The following is a 16,111-nucleotide window of genomic DNA, read 5'->3' on the forward strand; positions in this document are numbered from 1 at the left end:
AATCAAATCGAAAAGCCCATCACCTAGAGCATATACTCAATAAAAACTAGAAGTTCATATATTTTAAGTTCATAGCATATGATATAAAGCCATAATTATAACTAATGACAACATTATATTATATACCAAAAAGATAAAATTATATTAATCAGAAGCAAAATGCAGGTGATGGTCTACATTAGGGAGATAAAGCCAGATAAGGATATACCTAAGCTCAGACCATCAAGCAAAACAAGAAAGGCACCATGCATGAATGCATAATCAGATCCAAGACTTCCCTCTGTCACATTTATAAAATCAACCCAAGAAATGAGATCTCTCACAGTAAGCATCCTCCCGGTCTGTAACTGGTTGAACCACTGTTGACCACGACATGTTAAGTCAGGTGAATATCAGTGATCTAATAAAATTAAACAGAATATGAGAAGCACAAAATTTACTTCAGATAAATAACATAAGGCCATATAATTGCAGTAAAACAAATAAACCCAATAAATTGACTAAGGCTGCATTTGGTAGTCATCCGGAAAAATGGCATTTTTCCGTTCTATGGGAACAGAAAAACGGAATAAAGCGTTTGGTGTCAACTTTTTTTTTCTTTTTTTATTTTTTTATTTTTTTTTAACGAAAAGGGAAAAAAAGGCTAGAAACGCAAGTAATCATTCCTGAAACAGGTTCACCAAACATCATTTTTTTTTAAACGGCATTCTGACACAGAAACAGAAAATTCGGTTTTTGACACGAAACGTCGTCTCTGAAACTGAACGACTACAAAAGCAGCCTAAAACTGCAAAGCATTCTCAGGAAAATAAACATTAATATCCTAAAAAATCAGACTAGTAAATGACAAAAAAAAAAAAAATGGAATCAGCACAGCTACTTTGCTTTAATTTCCCAAAAGAAGACATGCAGTTGAACATGCAAATAATTTAACCCATATGATTGAACCATCCGAGTCATCCGACCCATGACCAAGTAGATTGAATTAGGGATGCCAATTTTTTAATCCAACCCGCCTAACATGCCCAAACTAGGATAACTAATAATCGGCTAGTATAAGGTTTTCACCCACTTTGCCTTCTATTTGGTGCGGCAGGGTTGGATCCAGACATGGCCTCCAGACCAATCGGGCTCCTACACCCTCATTCTATTCACCAAATTATACACAATCAAATAGGATTTAATTGTTTAAAGGCCCATTCTTGGCCTTAATTAAGTGTTCTCCAAAGCCCCCCATGCTATAACCACCCAACTATGCATGATACAGATCGGCCCAAATAAGCTCGAACATATGTATCAGGTTCAGGCAGGACCCATTTAACTCGTAAATTATCAGTCTGATTCGGGTTGGGCTGCTGCACCATGACAACTCAGCTTGGCCTGCCTCAGCCTGCCCAGTTGCAACCCCTAGTCGAACTCCATACAGATTTGTGCCTTTTGCTGTTTCAACTGTCCAGGCTTTGGTATTTTCATTCCTTTTTCTTTTCTCTCTGTTGCTTTGTATGTGTTTCAGAATTTATGCCTGTTCCTTAATTGACTGTTGTTTTGTTGTCATATTATTTATTCCCATTAATAAAATCATTCTCCTCTCTAGAAAGAATCTATACCTTGAAAGGCAGCGGCTCACTATTTAGGATTATCCCATTATTTAAGGTGGTACCATTTTGTCCACTGCGCATAGTGTTCTGATTAAATCTAGAACATCAGTTCCTCCTGAGTCGGGGGCAAAGGTTATATGGAGGATGATACTCTTTGCAGAAAATTAGAGAATAGAAATAAAAAGAAAGAGAAGATTTTTCTTATAACAAGAGGCCACAGCTTGTACAGATACAAATGCACTTTAAGTGGAATATACATCACGCATTTGCATTTTAACAGGATTGACCAATGGGAATTTGCACCTAATTCAATATATACTATATGGGACAGCGCATATACCTGCCCAACTTATTAGCATATGCATCATACTTTATCTCGGGATTGCTTATCCCTGTAGAGACTAGATGATTTAGTAATGCAACATGATAAATATTAAATTAAAGAAATAGGAAACCATTATACACATCTATGTTAGACACTCAAGCAATGCAAATCATTTTTTCTATTAAAATAAATTTGTAAAAGATACATTTTATAAGCACAATCATTGATGCCATATATCTCACTAGCAAAGGACTAAATTATTCCCAATTCTATGACTAAAACCTATGTAATAAGGACTCTTGGATTTTCAAATTTTGCAGCATAAGACACCCTAATTTTTGTTCATGTATTATCAAACACCAACAATCTTTCTATGTAGGCCTACACATGTACAGGAGTTGCTATGTTAGACGACCATAAGCATGTCATACACTGAGGCCTATGCCTACATCCTTCTTTAGCTTTAACTTAAAAAAAATAAAAAATAAAAATAAAATAATATCATTATTGGGAATTTGAAAACATGACATACTTCCCAGAAGTTAAGCATTGGATCCGTGATGTATAAGAGTTCCGATTTGACAAATCTGCAGCAATGGAAGTAAGAGAAAGATCAATTACATAACAGTCCATCCAAAAGTTTGCCATAAACATATTTTTTGTCATTTTCGATTATTAATAATAGACCTCTGCACAGCAATACTTCTAAGCTCATTAACGTCGCCAACAGAAGGAACCCATATCTCAGTGAACCGATTTCGGAGAGCTGGAGATAACTCCTTCTTCCCATAATCACCACCAGGATTCATCGTAGCAAGAAGGAAGAAACTTGGATGTGCAGTTATCTCCTCCAAAACAGAGCCACCTTTCTCCGCCAAAGACTGAAAGTGACAAAAAAGAAAGAAATGAGGGCAGAAAACACAAAGTTGATGGTCCCAGTATGTCACTGAGGGGGGGTGAATCAGTGACCCTTAAAAATTCTGTTACTATACCAATCACACAAACGCACTGCTTGCAGGAAAACAGATTGGTTGATGCTGACCATTTTAACCAAACACACACACGCAGTTGTACTTAACACTGTGCCTGTCAACTACATGCACTCAAAAACATGTAGCAATGTCTCCTGGTGTGCACACCCATCCTGCATCAAACACACTCCAAATATATCCACACAAACACCACAAGAAATAGCATTTTTACATGGATCGGCAATCTGCCTACGTCCACGAAGCAATGCATTAAAGGGGCTTCTTCATATAATGCTCAATTCACTACCACTATTTTAGGAGCATCTACCCCTGTTACAATCTTTTACACCCACTAAAGAAAAAAGGCTACGACCCTAAAAACTATCAACCACAGACTTGATAGTGATTACAAGGATAATCAGAGAAATAAAGCAAACCTCAACCCATATTACATTCAACGAACTAGGAATATTCATTCGCATCCTAGAATAAAATAAAAAGGGTTCACACAATCATAAGTTACCTCCCTTTATGTAACCCTAACTAAGATGAACTTGCAAGCCTTTCTCCTCTCGGATTCACCTTCTTGCAGCATCAGTTTGATAGGTCTGAGTTGACGATGATATTCGCATGAATGTTGTTCATCGCGCAGTTCCACAGGTTCCAACTGTTGCAGAACCACCACCTTCTCCACTAGTTGTTCGGGTTTATACTCGTCGTAGTCAGAAGATCCAGCGCCCACTACTTCTATAGTGCCTACCTCATCATCTTCATTAGCTAATCCTGAATCAGGTATTCCTATTCCTGATCTTGATCTTCCCATTGCCCAGCTTAAGGATGTTAAGGTTTGTATCCAACATACCATTTTTAATTTTGTCTCCCATTCTGGTTTATCACATTTTTTTCATTTTACTATTTCTAGTCATCCTATTCCTAAGTCTGTTGCAGAGGCATTGTCTGGTCCTTGTTGGAGGACAACTATGGAGGAAGAATTATTTGCCTTTAAGGAAAATCAGACTTGGGATCTTATCCCCTTACCTCCGGGAAAGTCTGTTATTGGTTGCCGTTTGGTGTATGTGGTTAAGGTCAATCCGGATGGTTCTCTTGCTTGATTGAAGGCAAGGTTGGTTGCCAAGTATGTCTAGGTTTATGGAGTTGATGTCGCTAAACTTGCATCAATTCCTTCTTTAATTCTCTATGGGGCAGCACACACAACTTCTTGTCTATCATTTGTTTCTTGTTGGTGTTTGCCTTGTATGGTGGCTTCTTTGGTTCAGTTTTTTTGAAAGAGTTCTTTCCAATGTTCTTCAAAACATGTTGTCTTCGTACCTGGGCAGCCCTCAATTAAGCTTTCTCTAGAGTTTTGTTGAATGGGTTTAATGTAAGTGGCTTGCCTTTATGATCAAAGAAACATTACTTCTTGGTACACCAACTAGGACACTGTTGTCATATAGCCAAGGTCTTCCAAGTAGTACATCAGTTAGCACAATTGGGATGACATCACACCACACATTCTCCTCATATTCTGAAACCTTCAGTGGCACAAGACATCACTGATTTATAGTCATGGTGTTGTTGTCGAGAAGCGATACCTTGTAGGGTTGTGGATGGGGTTCAGTTTTGAGCTTTCATTCAATCACAAAAGCTTGAGACACTACATTCACAAAACTCCCGCTATCCAGCTTTGTGAGGTCCACTAGACATCAAAGTATAGAAGATATTGTGCCTCCTCCAATCTTCTCCCTTTGCTTCAGCCACTAGGATTCTTGCAACCACATTAATGGTAACATATGGATCATCATCTTCCTGTGCATAATCAGCTTCATATTCATCTTCCATTCCTTCAACTGCGACATTCACAGTCCAATCATCATCTTGGGGTTCATAGACTTGCATGTCCAGATTGGACTCGATGGCGTTGATGATTGAATTAGATCTTCCACGTTTAGGACAGAATTTAGCATAGTGTCCGGTTCCACCACAACCGAAGCACTTCAATGTCGCGTCTCTCCTCCAACCATAGGACACTTTACCCTATCCTGTGTGACTTGTGGAGCTCAGGCATCCATTAGGTTTAGCTGGCGCAAATGGTCTCTTACCTTCAGTGGGCTGATTTGATCAGATCTTCTGCCTATAAGGATGTTTCAATACATGCATTCAATGATGAAAGTTCTACCACAACAATCTTATCATGAATATCATGTCGTAGTCCCAACGTAAATCGGGATATAAGCAGTTCTTCATCCTCGTGATAAGCACCTGTATGTGAGAGCAAGTCATTAAATTTATCAACATATTCCTCTACAGTCATGGTACCTTGTCGAAGAGTGTTGAGCATGTCATAGAGACGGCGTCGGTATGTCGAGGGTAGGTATCTCTCACTGAGTATTAGTTTGAGTTCTTTCCAATTGCGAGGCTCTCTATGTCTCTGAATAAGTCTACTCTCTTCAGCTTTCCACCTATCTTTAGCACCACCTATAAGCTTGGTGATGGCAAGCTAGACCTTTCTTTCTTCAGACATACGGTACCATTGGAAGTAGTCATCAAATGAATTCATCCAGTCATGGAAGTAGAGGGGATCATGCTTTCCATTAAACTCCTTCAGGTCCAATTTAACCTTATATGTGTCATCATGGTGAAATTTGGTTCCTTCATGCTCATCAAACTCTTCACCTCCACCATACATACGGGCTGCTACGTTTCTTCAAGCAGGGAATGGAAATCATCTTTATATATTAGGATTGTTATTGACTGTAGGTTGCACATTAGATTGGGTAGCAGTAGTCTTTCAATGCTTCAAACTTTGGTCCATGGCATCCAGCCTTGTGTTCAGTAGTTGGAGGGATTTCATCACATCCTCCAGTGAGTATTTTAGATCTCTCTTCAGCCATAGCTCTAAATACCACTTAATGTAGAAGTAGGTTACACAAAGAAACTAACCCCCAATGTATTATAGCCCAAATAATTCAGATATGACTCTTTAATTAGCCTTGACAGAAATCAGAAATAGAAGTAGGGAAATAATGGAACAAGGACAAGAAATAACCTCAAAGAACTACTTATAAGAGAATGGAATAAATCAGCAGCAATAACCAGCAAAAGACCCAAAACCCTAGGGAGAGGCCTGCGGCTAGGGTTAGCAAGAAGGTACCTGCGGTTGGACATGAGAGGCTCAGATGGGGCCCAAACTTGGGTCGATTGTAAGGGTTAGGGTGCTGATCAAAACCCTAAAGTACATACAAGTTCTACTGGCTGAATTGAAAGATCTACACTTTCTTGATTTAGGGCTTCCCGATGTGCAAACTGAGAGATTGTTCAAGAACTGTTGGAAGTTCACATTGAACGGGCTCCAAGCTTGGATCGAGTGATCCTCTTGGAGGGTAGAACAAAACCCTAGATGGGTTTCTTGAATCAAATTCAGACTTGGATGATCCTGGCTTTCGATGGGCCTTCAAGAACCCTAACTAGTGGCTGGTCGATTCTGGCTTTTAAGAAACTTAACAGAATCTGAAACTCTCACTTGAATCTCACAGCAACAATAACAAAGAACAGAAGATAAAAGCAGAGAAAGAAGAGAGAAATCAAGAGACATGTGGGTGGGAATGGCTATCTCAGCCTGGGCATCTCACCCACACCTATCTCGGCTGTTTAGAAGCAATTAACTGCAATAATCTTTATTCACTCAAGTCTAAAATTGTGTCTACAGCAGCCCCTCCTTTAAATAGAGGACTGAGGTTACAAAAGTAGCAGTTGGAATCAAATTAGGAGTTGTACTCCCAGTAGGAATTAACAATAGCAACCTAGACAGATTAAGTAACTAGCATCTACTAACTAATAGCCACTTAAGGCTGGCCAATGGGCCTTATTAACTAGGGATCAAACGCAGCTATAGAGCTGGTTCAATGTCTACTTGGGCTGGGCTTTCCTCCTGCGATAGCTCAGCCCATAATGTGGATCTACATCAAGGTGTATATGGAGCAACCTCCGGGGTTTGTTGCTCAGGAGTCTGGGATGGTGCGCAAGCTCAAGAAGTCCTACATTAGAAATCTACACACAAGGTTCAAAATTTCAGTTTTTTAAGCCATTTCACCCCTGCCAAAACAAAAAGATTTTGGTAATTTCAGCAAAATTTGCTGATTGCTTTCAGCCTTTCACAGCACATTTCATGGATCAGAGTCAGTAGCTGTACCCAATACTTAAAACTCATACCCATTGGGAAGAAATCCTAGCTGAATATTTAAAAATAAATAAATAAACTAGATATCAAGAAAGAAATCTGACATACCAATTTTCTTTCAGATTCCAATACACTGTTTAATCTTTCAAGAACACTATCATCAGCTAAGGAGATCTCATCCACAAGAAGCAGATTTCCATCTTTCATTGCTTGTACAAGAGGTCCATCTTGCCACATAAATATGGTTTGCCACTTCTGGTGAAGCTCAAGTAGGGCCAGTTTCACTTTCTCAAATGTATCAAGATCACTTGGGGTGACATCAGGATGAAAGACAAGACCTTGTTTGTAGCTATTTATAATCCCATTAAGCTGATCAAGAGTTGAAGAAGCTTGACTTATATCAGAAGATATCCTCTGCAGCCAAAGAAATGGATGAGTAGTAGTAACCACAGAGAATAAACATCACAGCTATCTCAAACACAGACAGGAATAATACAATATCTCCGGGAAAGTGAAGAAATATCTTCGACAGAAACAGTTGATCAACGAGATGCTTGAAATCTTCAGTTAATCTTGACCTCTCCCGTACTGGATAAAACCCCTGAGAATGTTATCACCACTACATTAACATCTATCAGCTATTGACACCATCGATAACATACAATTCCAAGGAAGTACTAGATAGAATCCATGAAAAGCTCAGAAATATATAGTTATAAAAAACCCACCCCGATAAAATCTGATGTTTCTGTGTACTGATGGCAATTCAAAATGTGCAATTTTGACCCCAAAATAACGCTAAGTAGTTGGCAAACAGTGGTCTTCCCACCACCAGTCTCACCAACAAGAAGGACGGGTTCACGCATCTTGTAGCAACGCTCAACAAGAAAATATAACCTCCACATACTTTTAGTCCAAACAATACTGCAAGTGACCACATTTTTTAGTGTTAGGCACTTAGAAGTAACCACAAGCTACAGACTTAAAAAACCAAACAAAATTTGATCACACATACTTTCCCAGACTTTCTGATACTCCCGAGTATTTGCAGAAGTCCAACACAGTGTGGCCTCCAGCTGGCTCCTGAAATAAAACTGACAAAATTAACGATATCCCCATAGCAAGTCTGGATATAAAATTTCCTGTCTAATTCAAATAAATAAAAATAAAAAATCATAAAACGAGTTTCCATGGCATTCCATGTATAACAAGAGAAAACATTTTTCCAGCCAGATCAAAAGTAAGAAAATTAGCAAGCAAGGACCAAATAATCCAACACCTGTATATTTCATTCCCTAAACAGATAAGAAAATCGTGTGATACCATCCATTATATCCATAAGCTAAAAAAGAAATATATATGAAGCAGATGCTGCAACTCTGCCCCTTTGTGTCTTTGTGTATCCAATGTACAAAATTGAAAAGAACAAAGTGAACTAACTTAATGCTATTACATGTGATGTAACTTCAGGTCAAGAAAATTTTCTAGTCTATACTCAAATACTGATAAATAAGAAATGTATTTTGACAAAATCCTATCAAATATGCTGAAGTCATACAGAACTGAATCTTCCAAAATCAGACTTGCACTGAATTCACTGAAATCATTCCAGTTCCAGCCATGACAGGAATCAAAATTTAATTCCTTTCTCATTAAGCACCATAGCAAAGTGAAAATACACAACTAAGAAAAGTTGGGTGGTGAGATCAACAGACCTGCAGGTAGAACTCATCTTTAACAAGTTCATTCGAAAGGTGTCTCTTCAAAATCTCTTCAACAACTTTCTTCTCATTTTCATCTCGTAACCTATCAGCCAAAAGAAAATAGCCATCTTTTGCCAAATCTTTATAAGAATTCCCAAATGTCCGGAAACGATCAGCCCAACGAAACAAATCACGAGGGGTTATGAAACCATGTTTCCCAGCAAACACTTTGCTGCTCTGTCTATGCACCTGCAAATCCTTCATTACATCAACCATCTTTTTAGCATAGCTCCCAGGGATTTTGCACCTCTTCTCTAGTATTGTACCTAACTCATCTTCAGGGATTTCATCAACATGAATCTCCACAAAACGGTTACGAAATGCTCTAGAAAGCATTTTACGCCCACCATAGAAAGTTGGAGGATTTTGTGTGGCAAAAAGCATAAAATCAGGATGCGCAGTTACAGTTTCCTGTAGTTCTGGTACGAAAAGCTCTCTGTTATCATCTAATAGCCGGTTTAGTGCTTCAAGCACATCTGATGGTGCCAGGTTAAGTTCATCCAGAACAATCCAGTAACCACTGCGAACAGCCTTAACCAAAACACCTTCTTGAAACACAAGCTTTCCATAAGAATCAGTTATGTAGGAACCTAAATACTCCTGGAGATCAGTGTGTTCATGATTATTTATGCGTACAAATTCATGACCAGTGATAGCAGAGAGATACTGGACGAGGCTAGTCTTCCCACTAGAAGTGGGGCCCTGTAATAGAACGGGATATCTTTTTATCAAAACAGCACGTGCAAGGTTCATAAGATGCTCCTTCACACTTCTCGTCAAAATATAGTTATCCGAGAAAGCATCAGACCTGAGGTTCCCTCTATTCACAAGGTAACCATCAAAGGGAACATTTGGGGGCAGATTTCCCCCTAATAAATATGACAATAACAAACTGTTCATAAATTTAGCACTATTTCCATCCAGCATCGTAAGAAAAAACATACAAAATCCATCAAAAAGTGCCTTTCGGAATCCAAAGTTTTTTTCCGCCTTCTTTGTATATTCAAGTGCACGGTAAAGAGACCTCAAACTATACTGGGGCTTCTGATTGGCCCCATCCTGCAGCCTCTCTTCGGATTCCTTCTTGGCTGCTTTGTAAAATTGTACTACTTTATTGACTAGTTCTCTATTAGGACGGTGCTCATCCATAAATTGATTAACAAAGAGACATAAATCTTCATCATCCAACACATCATCAACAAAATATTCAGTGAACCTACTCCGCAGCGAATAGGGCAATTCCCGCTTTCCAGCATCAGTTGCAGGATTCATACAAGAAAATATACGAAAATCAGGATGGCGGTCAATATAGTTGACATCTCCCCTCTCAGTTAAACAAAGTGAACCCTGCTCTCCTTCTAGAACCCCTCTAATTCTCTGCAACATCTCTGGAGGGGCCAAATTCACTTCATCAAGCAAAATCCAGTGACCATTTCTAAGTGCTGTTACAAAAGCTCCTTCTACATATGAAAAAGTCATGCAAGTTGAGGCGCCAATCTGCCTGCGAGCACTATCAAGTTTTATAGAGAAACTCTTCCATGCTTTGTGGAGTTCTTCAGCCAGAGGTCTCTTCCTCTTTGTACCACATCCAGATCCTCCCACATCATAGACTTGCTTCTTAAAAAAATTAAGAGCTTTCTGAAATCCATTTAATACCATTTTCCACTTCTTATCGGCAATATGTTTTCCCAGTCGTACAAGATAATCTTCATTTTCCTGAATATCAGCAAACCATGTTATTAGACATTCATGAAAATCAAAAGATAGTGGAGAAAGCAGTACATCAAGAAATCAGTACGTGTTTTTTCCCTCCTGATAAGCATCAGTAATTTTATAAAGAAACGACCCTATGATAAAGCATAAAATTTTGTTCTTCGAATGAGGGATACCTTTGCAGAAAAGGTCCTAGAGAACAGATCCTGAAACTCGTTATAAAGTGGTATGCATACAAGCCGCGCATCAGTAGGCTTAAATCCACCTAATAGATCAGCAACATCACTCTGCTGGCTTAAGTTCTGCCACATGAGCAACATGGTAATCAATTGCTAATTTGATATATCAAATAGACAGTCGTGTCTAAAAGCCATAATCCAGAAGTACCTAAATCAGTAAGAAGGAAACATACCAGCACGGTAAGTGGTCGACCAAGCCTCATTGCCAGATTCTGTACAAGTGTTGTTTTCCCAGTACCAGTTTCACCAATCAGGAGAACAGGCTCATTGTACTTAACAGAACAAGCTATCTTCTCTAGAACATGCAGTGAACTACGAATATCCACAAAAGGTCTCTTTTGGCGATGTAACTACAGAAGAACACCGAACCCCCCCCCCCAATTTCAAAAATGAGAAAACTAAAAGGTTAAAGAGTCACTGTAAAATTGTAAATGAATTGTACGGAAAATTACACGAGTGCATTTAAGAGAAATTCGTCCAACTTGTAATTCAGACTGCAAATCCTGCAATTAAAGGCAGACAACAGAAACTTAAGGAAATAGAGTCAAAAAGGTTAAAATAACAGGGCTAGGAGGAACAAGAAAAACCTGGATTAAGGGCTTATTTAGAGGATATAATCTTTCTGCCTCTGTTACGGGTACTTCCCAAATTTTTGCTATTTCTCCCATCATAAGCAAACGATTTTCAAAAGAAGCAGAGGATGAAGCAAAAATATCTACAGCCTGAAGAATACAACCACAGTTTGACAACTAGTTATAACACAGACAGTGGAATCATAAACAATATTTATAAACAGCATAAACAAGAGTAAAAGGTTTTGGGGACTGTATCTTATGCAACCTCTTTATAAATGCTTTTACAGTCATAAGCAGACAACCTAGGCCCCACAAAGCTAAAACCTAAACCTGCAATTCTTTTACACCATTTTAGGAGATCCCTGACATCACAAACCAATAAGCACAAGAGTTAAATAAATCTAATCAGAAACTTAAATGTAGAAGGTCACCATAACAAAAACACCTACCTCAACGAGAATCTGCCAAAAGAACCAGAAGAAGCAGGATTTCCAACCTGAAATCCTGTGTGTTGATGTGAAGGGGCAGCACTAACCCTTTCAAAGGTTTCTGCAATAAATATAAAGTTTCTCATAAGAGATGTATAAGAAGCTGAATTTGTGTTGAACATGAACAACCATTGCATACCTATGAGTTTCTCGGCAATAGCCTCCAGATTTGGATACCAGACATTCACTATGTCTAATAAATCCTTATTACTCGATGGCCCAATCATGACTTTCCTCCATAGGACACCAAGGGAGATCCAGCCTGTTATTATAAGCAACGCATGTAGTTAATAACAGAGGATACCAAGATTCCTAAGGCAAATTATTCTAGTAAAAACTTCAGGCTATCAGTGACACAAAACTCCAGTCCTATGTGATTTTGATTAGATCAAAACTATAACTGCTGATGATATAGCAATAAGACACCACATACATAAAACTGGAACCAAAAACACACAGAAGCCGTATCCATAGATGCATGTGCCTTAATTTACTCCGGTAAAAAAGACTGCAAGGTCTTGCTGTCCCATCTATTAATTTAAATCAACCATTGTTTCAGCCTTTCAGGTATGAGTTCATCAGATACAAGCCAATTGTGAATGTTATATGCCACTAACTGCAGCCTATGAGTCATCATCCCAATGAACACCCCTTCCCAATTTACGATAGCCCAAGAGGTATGTACCAGTCAGGGTGTCAACCCAGGCCCACCCCAACTGAGCCCAACAGAATAAGACCGAAACCAACTGACTGTTTAACATACAGTCCAGTTTAGGTTCTAGAAAAATGTAATTTTCAGATTAATCGGTTAGTCTCGATCCAACCTGATTAACCAAATAAACTGACTGATAAGGACAGATTAAATGAAACACCCGAAACCTGACCTATTAAAGACCAATAGCCAAATATACATAATAAATGGCTTAACCGACCGATTAAGAATGATTGGCCAAAACCAATTGAAGACCTTGGCTTTGAGAACCAATAAGTAATTAGTCAGTTTCAGTCTTGTGCCTCAGATGCGCAGGACCAGCAAAGGCCCGACCAAAACCAACAAGTTGGCACCCCTATGTACAAGAATTATCTTGTATCATATAGAGATGATCAAGTCCAGGGGTTCCAAGACCATCCATCAATAGATATGAGTATGACAGGAATTAGACCTGGAAGCAGTACCTCATCTATTTCTAGGAACCTAATTTGGGAAGTAGAAGACCCAAAGCAATAGCAGGTTTGGCGACTAATTATATTTGTATGGAGGCAAAAATCTACACATAATGAGCATTTAAAAGCAACTAACGAATATAGATAACACCCAATATCAAAAAATGTAAAATGCAAAATCAATGAAGGGAAAAGAACAGAAATGGTTCCATTCACGGACCTTCTGAATTGTGACAGCTATCATGCTTAGAAATTGACACCGTAGCAAACAATCTGAAGCTTTCAGACACACTTATTGCCTGCGAAGGTCCACATTTTACAAGAGTTAGCTGAGAAGGCAAAAATCAAGAGAACATATCCAAGAAATAGAAGTGATCAAGAGCAAAATATCTGTTGGTGGCCAGATTTGGGATATCTCTTAATGGAGGCCATATTGTTGCTTTTTTGTGCTTTTATGTACATACATATGTTTTAAGTACAACAAGTGGTTAAAAGTGCTTGATTATATGGTTGATAAGTCAGAAGATATTTTTGCATTTTGGAGCATACTTACAACTGTGGGTCCTAGATAAGGGTATTACTGTAATTTGAAAATAGGGGAACCTTTTAGCCCCCCTATGGATCAGTATCAACCAGGGATAAGCACCAAGTTAATCATAGGAGAAGTAACTAGTCACTTGAACCATAAGTAACTTAACACTACATATATAATATTTTACTCTTGAAAGTACAATGAATGGATTTTTCCCCTCTAGCTTTGTGCTGATGCCATGTGGATGGATCGTGGTCACGTCGTGGACATTGATTTCTCTACATCCTAAGGTGGATTCCTTAGGTTCTCAGATGTGGATTCCTAGATTCCTTTGGAGGTGGATTCCTTCAAACCTAGGTGAATTATCTTCTTCTTCTTCTTCTTCCCCCCTATTCACCATTTCTCTACACTAAAAACTTCACCAAAACAGTACCCTATCACCCCCTATCAAAACTTGAGGCTAGTAAACCCACTCCTAGACGATAACCTTATTACATCAACAAGTTAACGCCCAAAATTCTGTTTCAGGATCAGAAAGAAGCCACATTAATCATGGCTAAAGAAGGTTGCCCAAAAGTTTGAAGGATCATGTCCAAAGAGCGTGAGGCACATAAGCACCTTCCTCGCACAATAAAAAAAGGGGGCAAGAATGTTCTTCATTAATCAAAAACTGTTTTGTCATCACATTAAGGCTTAAGAAATAATTGTCTAATTACAAATTCTAATCTGTCCACAACAATACTTAAATTTCACTGTGTTCCCCTTCAATAAAATAGCAATGCAATTATTATCCAGTATTTACTTAAAATTGTTTCCTTTCCTCACATTTAAGCATTTATTTCCAACCAAAAAAAAAAAGTAAAAAAATAGATAAATAAAACACTCAGCCTTACCCCAACCTAATGGGGTCAGTCTTCTCAAATTTCTTACAACCTGGACTAGGTGTGCTATTCAGTTGGGGTTATATGCTTATCCCAAAAGCTTAAATAAGGCCACAACAATTTATATCAAGACCCTAGTGATGTAGATCGAGATGTCAAAAAGAGAGTTCAATCCTGGTCCAATTCTGGTTCAGATCTGGTTCAGTTTATACATCGAACTAGCCTTATTTTTCTCCAATCGGAATCAGCCAACCTGCTGTTACTGTTCACACAGGTACTGTTCACGTGAAAATATTGACAGCTGGTTTGGGAAAGATGTTGCCAGCACTTGTTAGGATATTAGATATTAGTTTCTATTTTTATTTTTTCGGTTTATCCAGGCAAGCAAGCTTTGTAACTTAGGAAGATTTGTTTCCTTTTTTAGTTAGTTTCTGTTTTCTTATTGAGCTAATTAGTCTAGTTAGTTTCCTATTTTGTTAGTCAAAGAAGTTTCTATTTTGAAACTTAGCTTAGTTTCCTTTTTGTGTTTAATTATTAGTTTCTAATTTATTCTTACTTGGTTAGCAAATTAGACATAAATTAGAAAGTCCTATTTTAGTCCATTAGTTTCATTTTTTGTTGCTTTTTATATCAAGTTATGTAAGGCTATTCAAAGCGATTGATCATAACCAAAATATATATATATATATATATATTGAAGTTATAAAATTGAGTGAATCATGACTGAGATAGCTATTACCTTGAGGGGTGAGATACCCATTCACTAGTTCTTCTTCCCCCTTCTCAACCCCTCCACCAAATTCTCTTTCTTTTCTTATTTTCTTTTATTTGTTTGTTGTGAGAGAGTGAGTGATCAAAATAATCTTGTTGAAGTTCAGAAGTTCCATCAAAAGACCAGCTTGAAGGCAGCCAAGAGAAGAATTGATTTCAACCTTATTGTCAAGGTTGTGAGGGAGATCAACCAAGGTCTGTAGCTGCTGCTCCCACAGCAGAACTCCATAAATTATCCTTTTTCTTGCAACCAACAGATCTCTCAATCCAACTGACAGAATTTACTCAAATTTTTATGGCTTGCTGCTTCATATAAGATCTCCAATCGATCCAAAATTCAGCTCCATTTAAGCCACAGTTTGTGAGTTCTTGAATTTCTCCCTATTCAGCCAGAGTTTGAGATCCTGCCTGGGATTCGGATCACTTGTGATTCTAGTCCTACATTATTTGGTATCAAAGCTAACCTAACCAAGGGTGGAGCCGTGGGATTTTCCGAGAAAAATTACTTCATACATGTTCCTTGATTGGGTAAAGGAATTGAGCGTTTACTTTTATTCCTACGACCAGACAAAGACACAACGGCTTCAATATGCTTGCTCCCAAAAGAGTGATTGCGCTCAAATCAAATGGAGAGTCCATCAAAGGCAACATCAAGCTCAAGGGCGTGAGCCTACAACTTAGGAGGAGATAGAGTATTTGTTGGCGGGTATGTACCTATCTAAACGTGAACGAATAATGTATTTCCCTCAAGTAGAGTTCCCTCCGAAGTCATTTACAGGTCCCCAAAAGCCACCCACAGGTGACAAGAGCATGAAGGAATTGTTAGACCATGTGGCCACTAAGTTGCAACAAATTGAAAAGGAGCAACATGAGAGGACACCTCCAACCAATGAACCTAAATCAGAAGTTGAGAC

At 38.4% G+C, this 16,111-nt stretch overlaps 1 protein-coding gene across 3 annotated transcripts in view; it reads right to left on the reverse strand.

Moving 5' to 3' along the window:
• The window catches only part of LOC122084122 (midasin), a 93,370-nt gene that overhangs the window by 54,522 nt on the left and 22,737 nt on the right, over positions 1-16,111 (reverse strand). For all 3 annotated transcript variants that reach the window (XM_042652195.1, XM_042652196.1, XM_042652197.1), the window contains 16 exons: positions 13,234-13,312; positions 11,989-12,111; positions 11,811-11,910; positions 11,627-11,723; positions 11,374-11,508; positions 11,239-11,289; positions 10,960-11,136; positions 10,724-10,849; positions 8,787-10,550; positions 8,087-8,154; positions 7,800-7,995; positions 7,568-7,672; positions 7,180-7,485; positions 2,611-2,804; positions 2,456-2,510; positions 209-359 (listed from right to left, as the gene is read on the reverse strand). In XM_042652195.1, coding sequence (XP_042508129.1) covers positions 209-359; positions 2,456-2,510; positions 2,611-2,804; positions 7,180-7,485; positions 7,568-7,672; positions 7,800-7,995; positions 8,087-8,154; positions 8,787-10,550; positions 10,724-10,849; positions 10,960-11,136; positions 11,239-11,289; positions 11,374-11,508; positions 11,627-11,723; positions 11,811-11,910; positions 11,989-12,111; positions 13,234-13,312 — 3,727 coding nt within the window. The remainder of the gene's footprint in view (positions 1-208; positions 360-2,455; positions 2,511-2,610; positions 2,805-7,179; positions 7,486-7,567; positions 7,673-7,799; positions 7,996-8,086; positions 8,155-8,786; positions 10,551-10,723; positions 10,850-10,959; positions 11,137-11,238; positions 11,290-11,373; positions 11,509-11,626; positions 11,724-11,810; positions 11,911-11,988; positions 12,112-13,233; positions 13,313-16,111) is intronic.

The sequence above is a fragment of the Macadamia integrifolia genome, chromosome 7 (assembly GCF_013358625.1).
Source record: "Macadamia integrifolia cultivar HAES 741 chromosome 7, SCU_Mint_v3, whole genome shotgun sequence".
Lineage (NCBI taxonomy): Eukaryota > Viridiplantae > Streptophyta > Magnoliopsida > Proteales > Proteaceae > Macadamia > Macadamia integrifolia.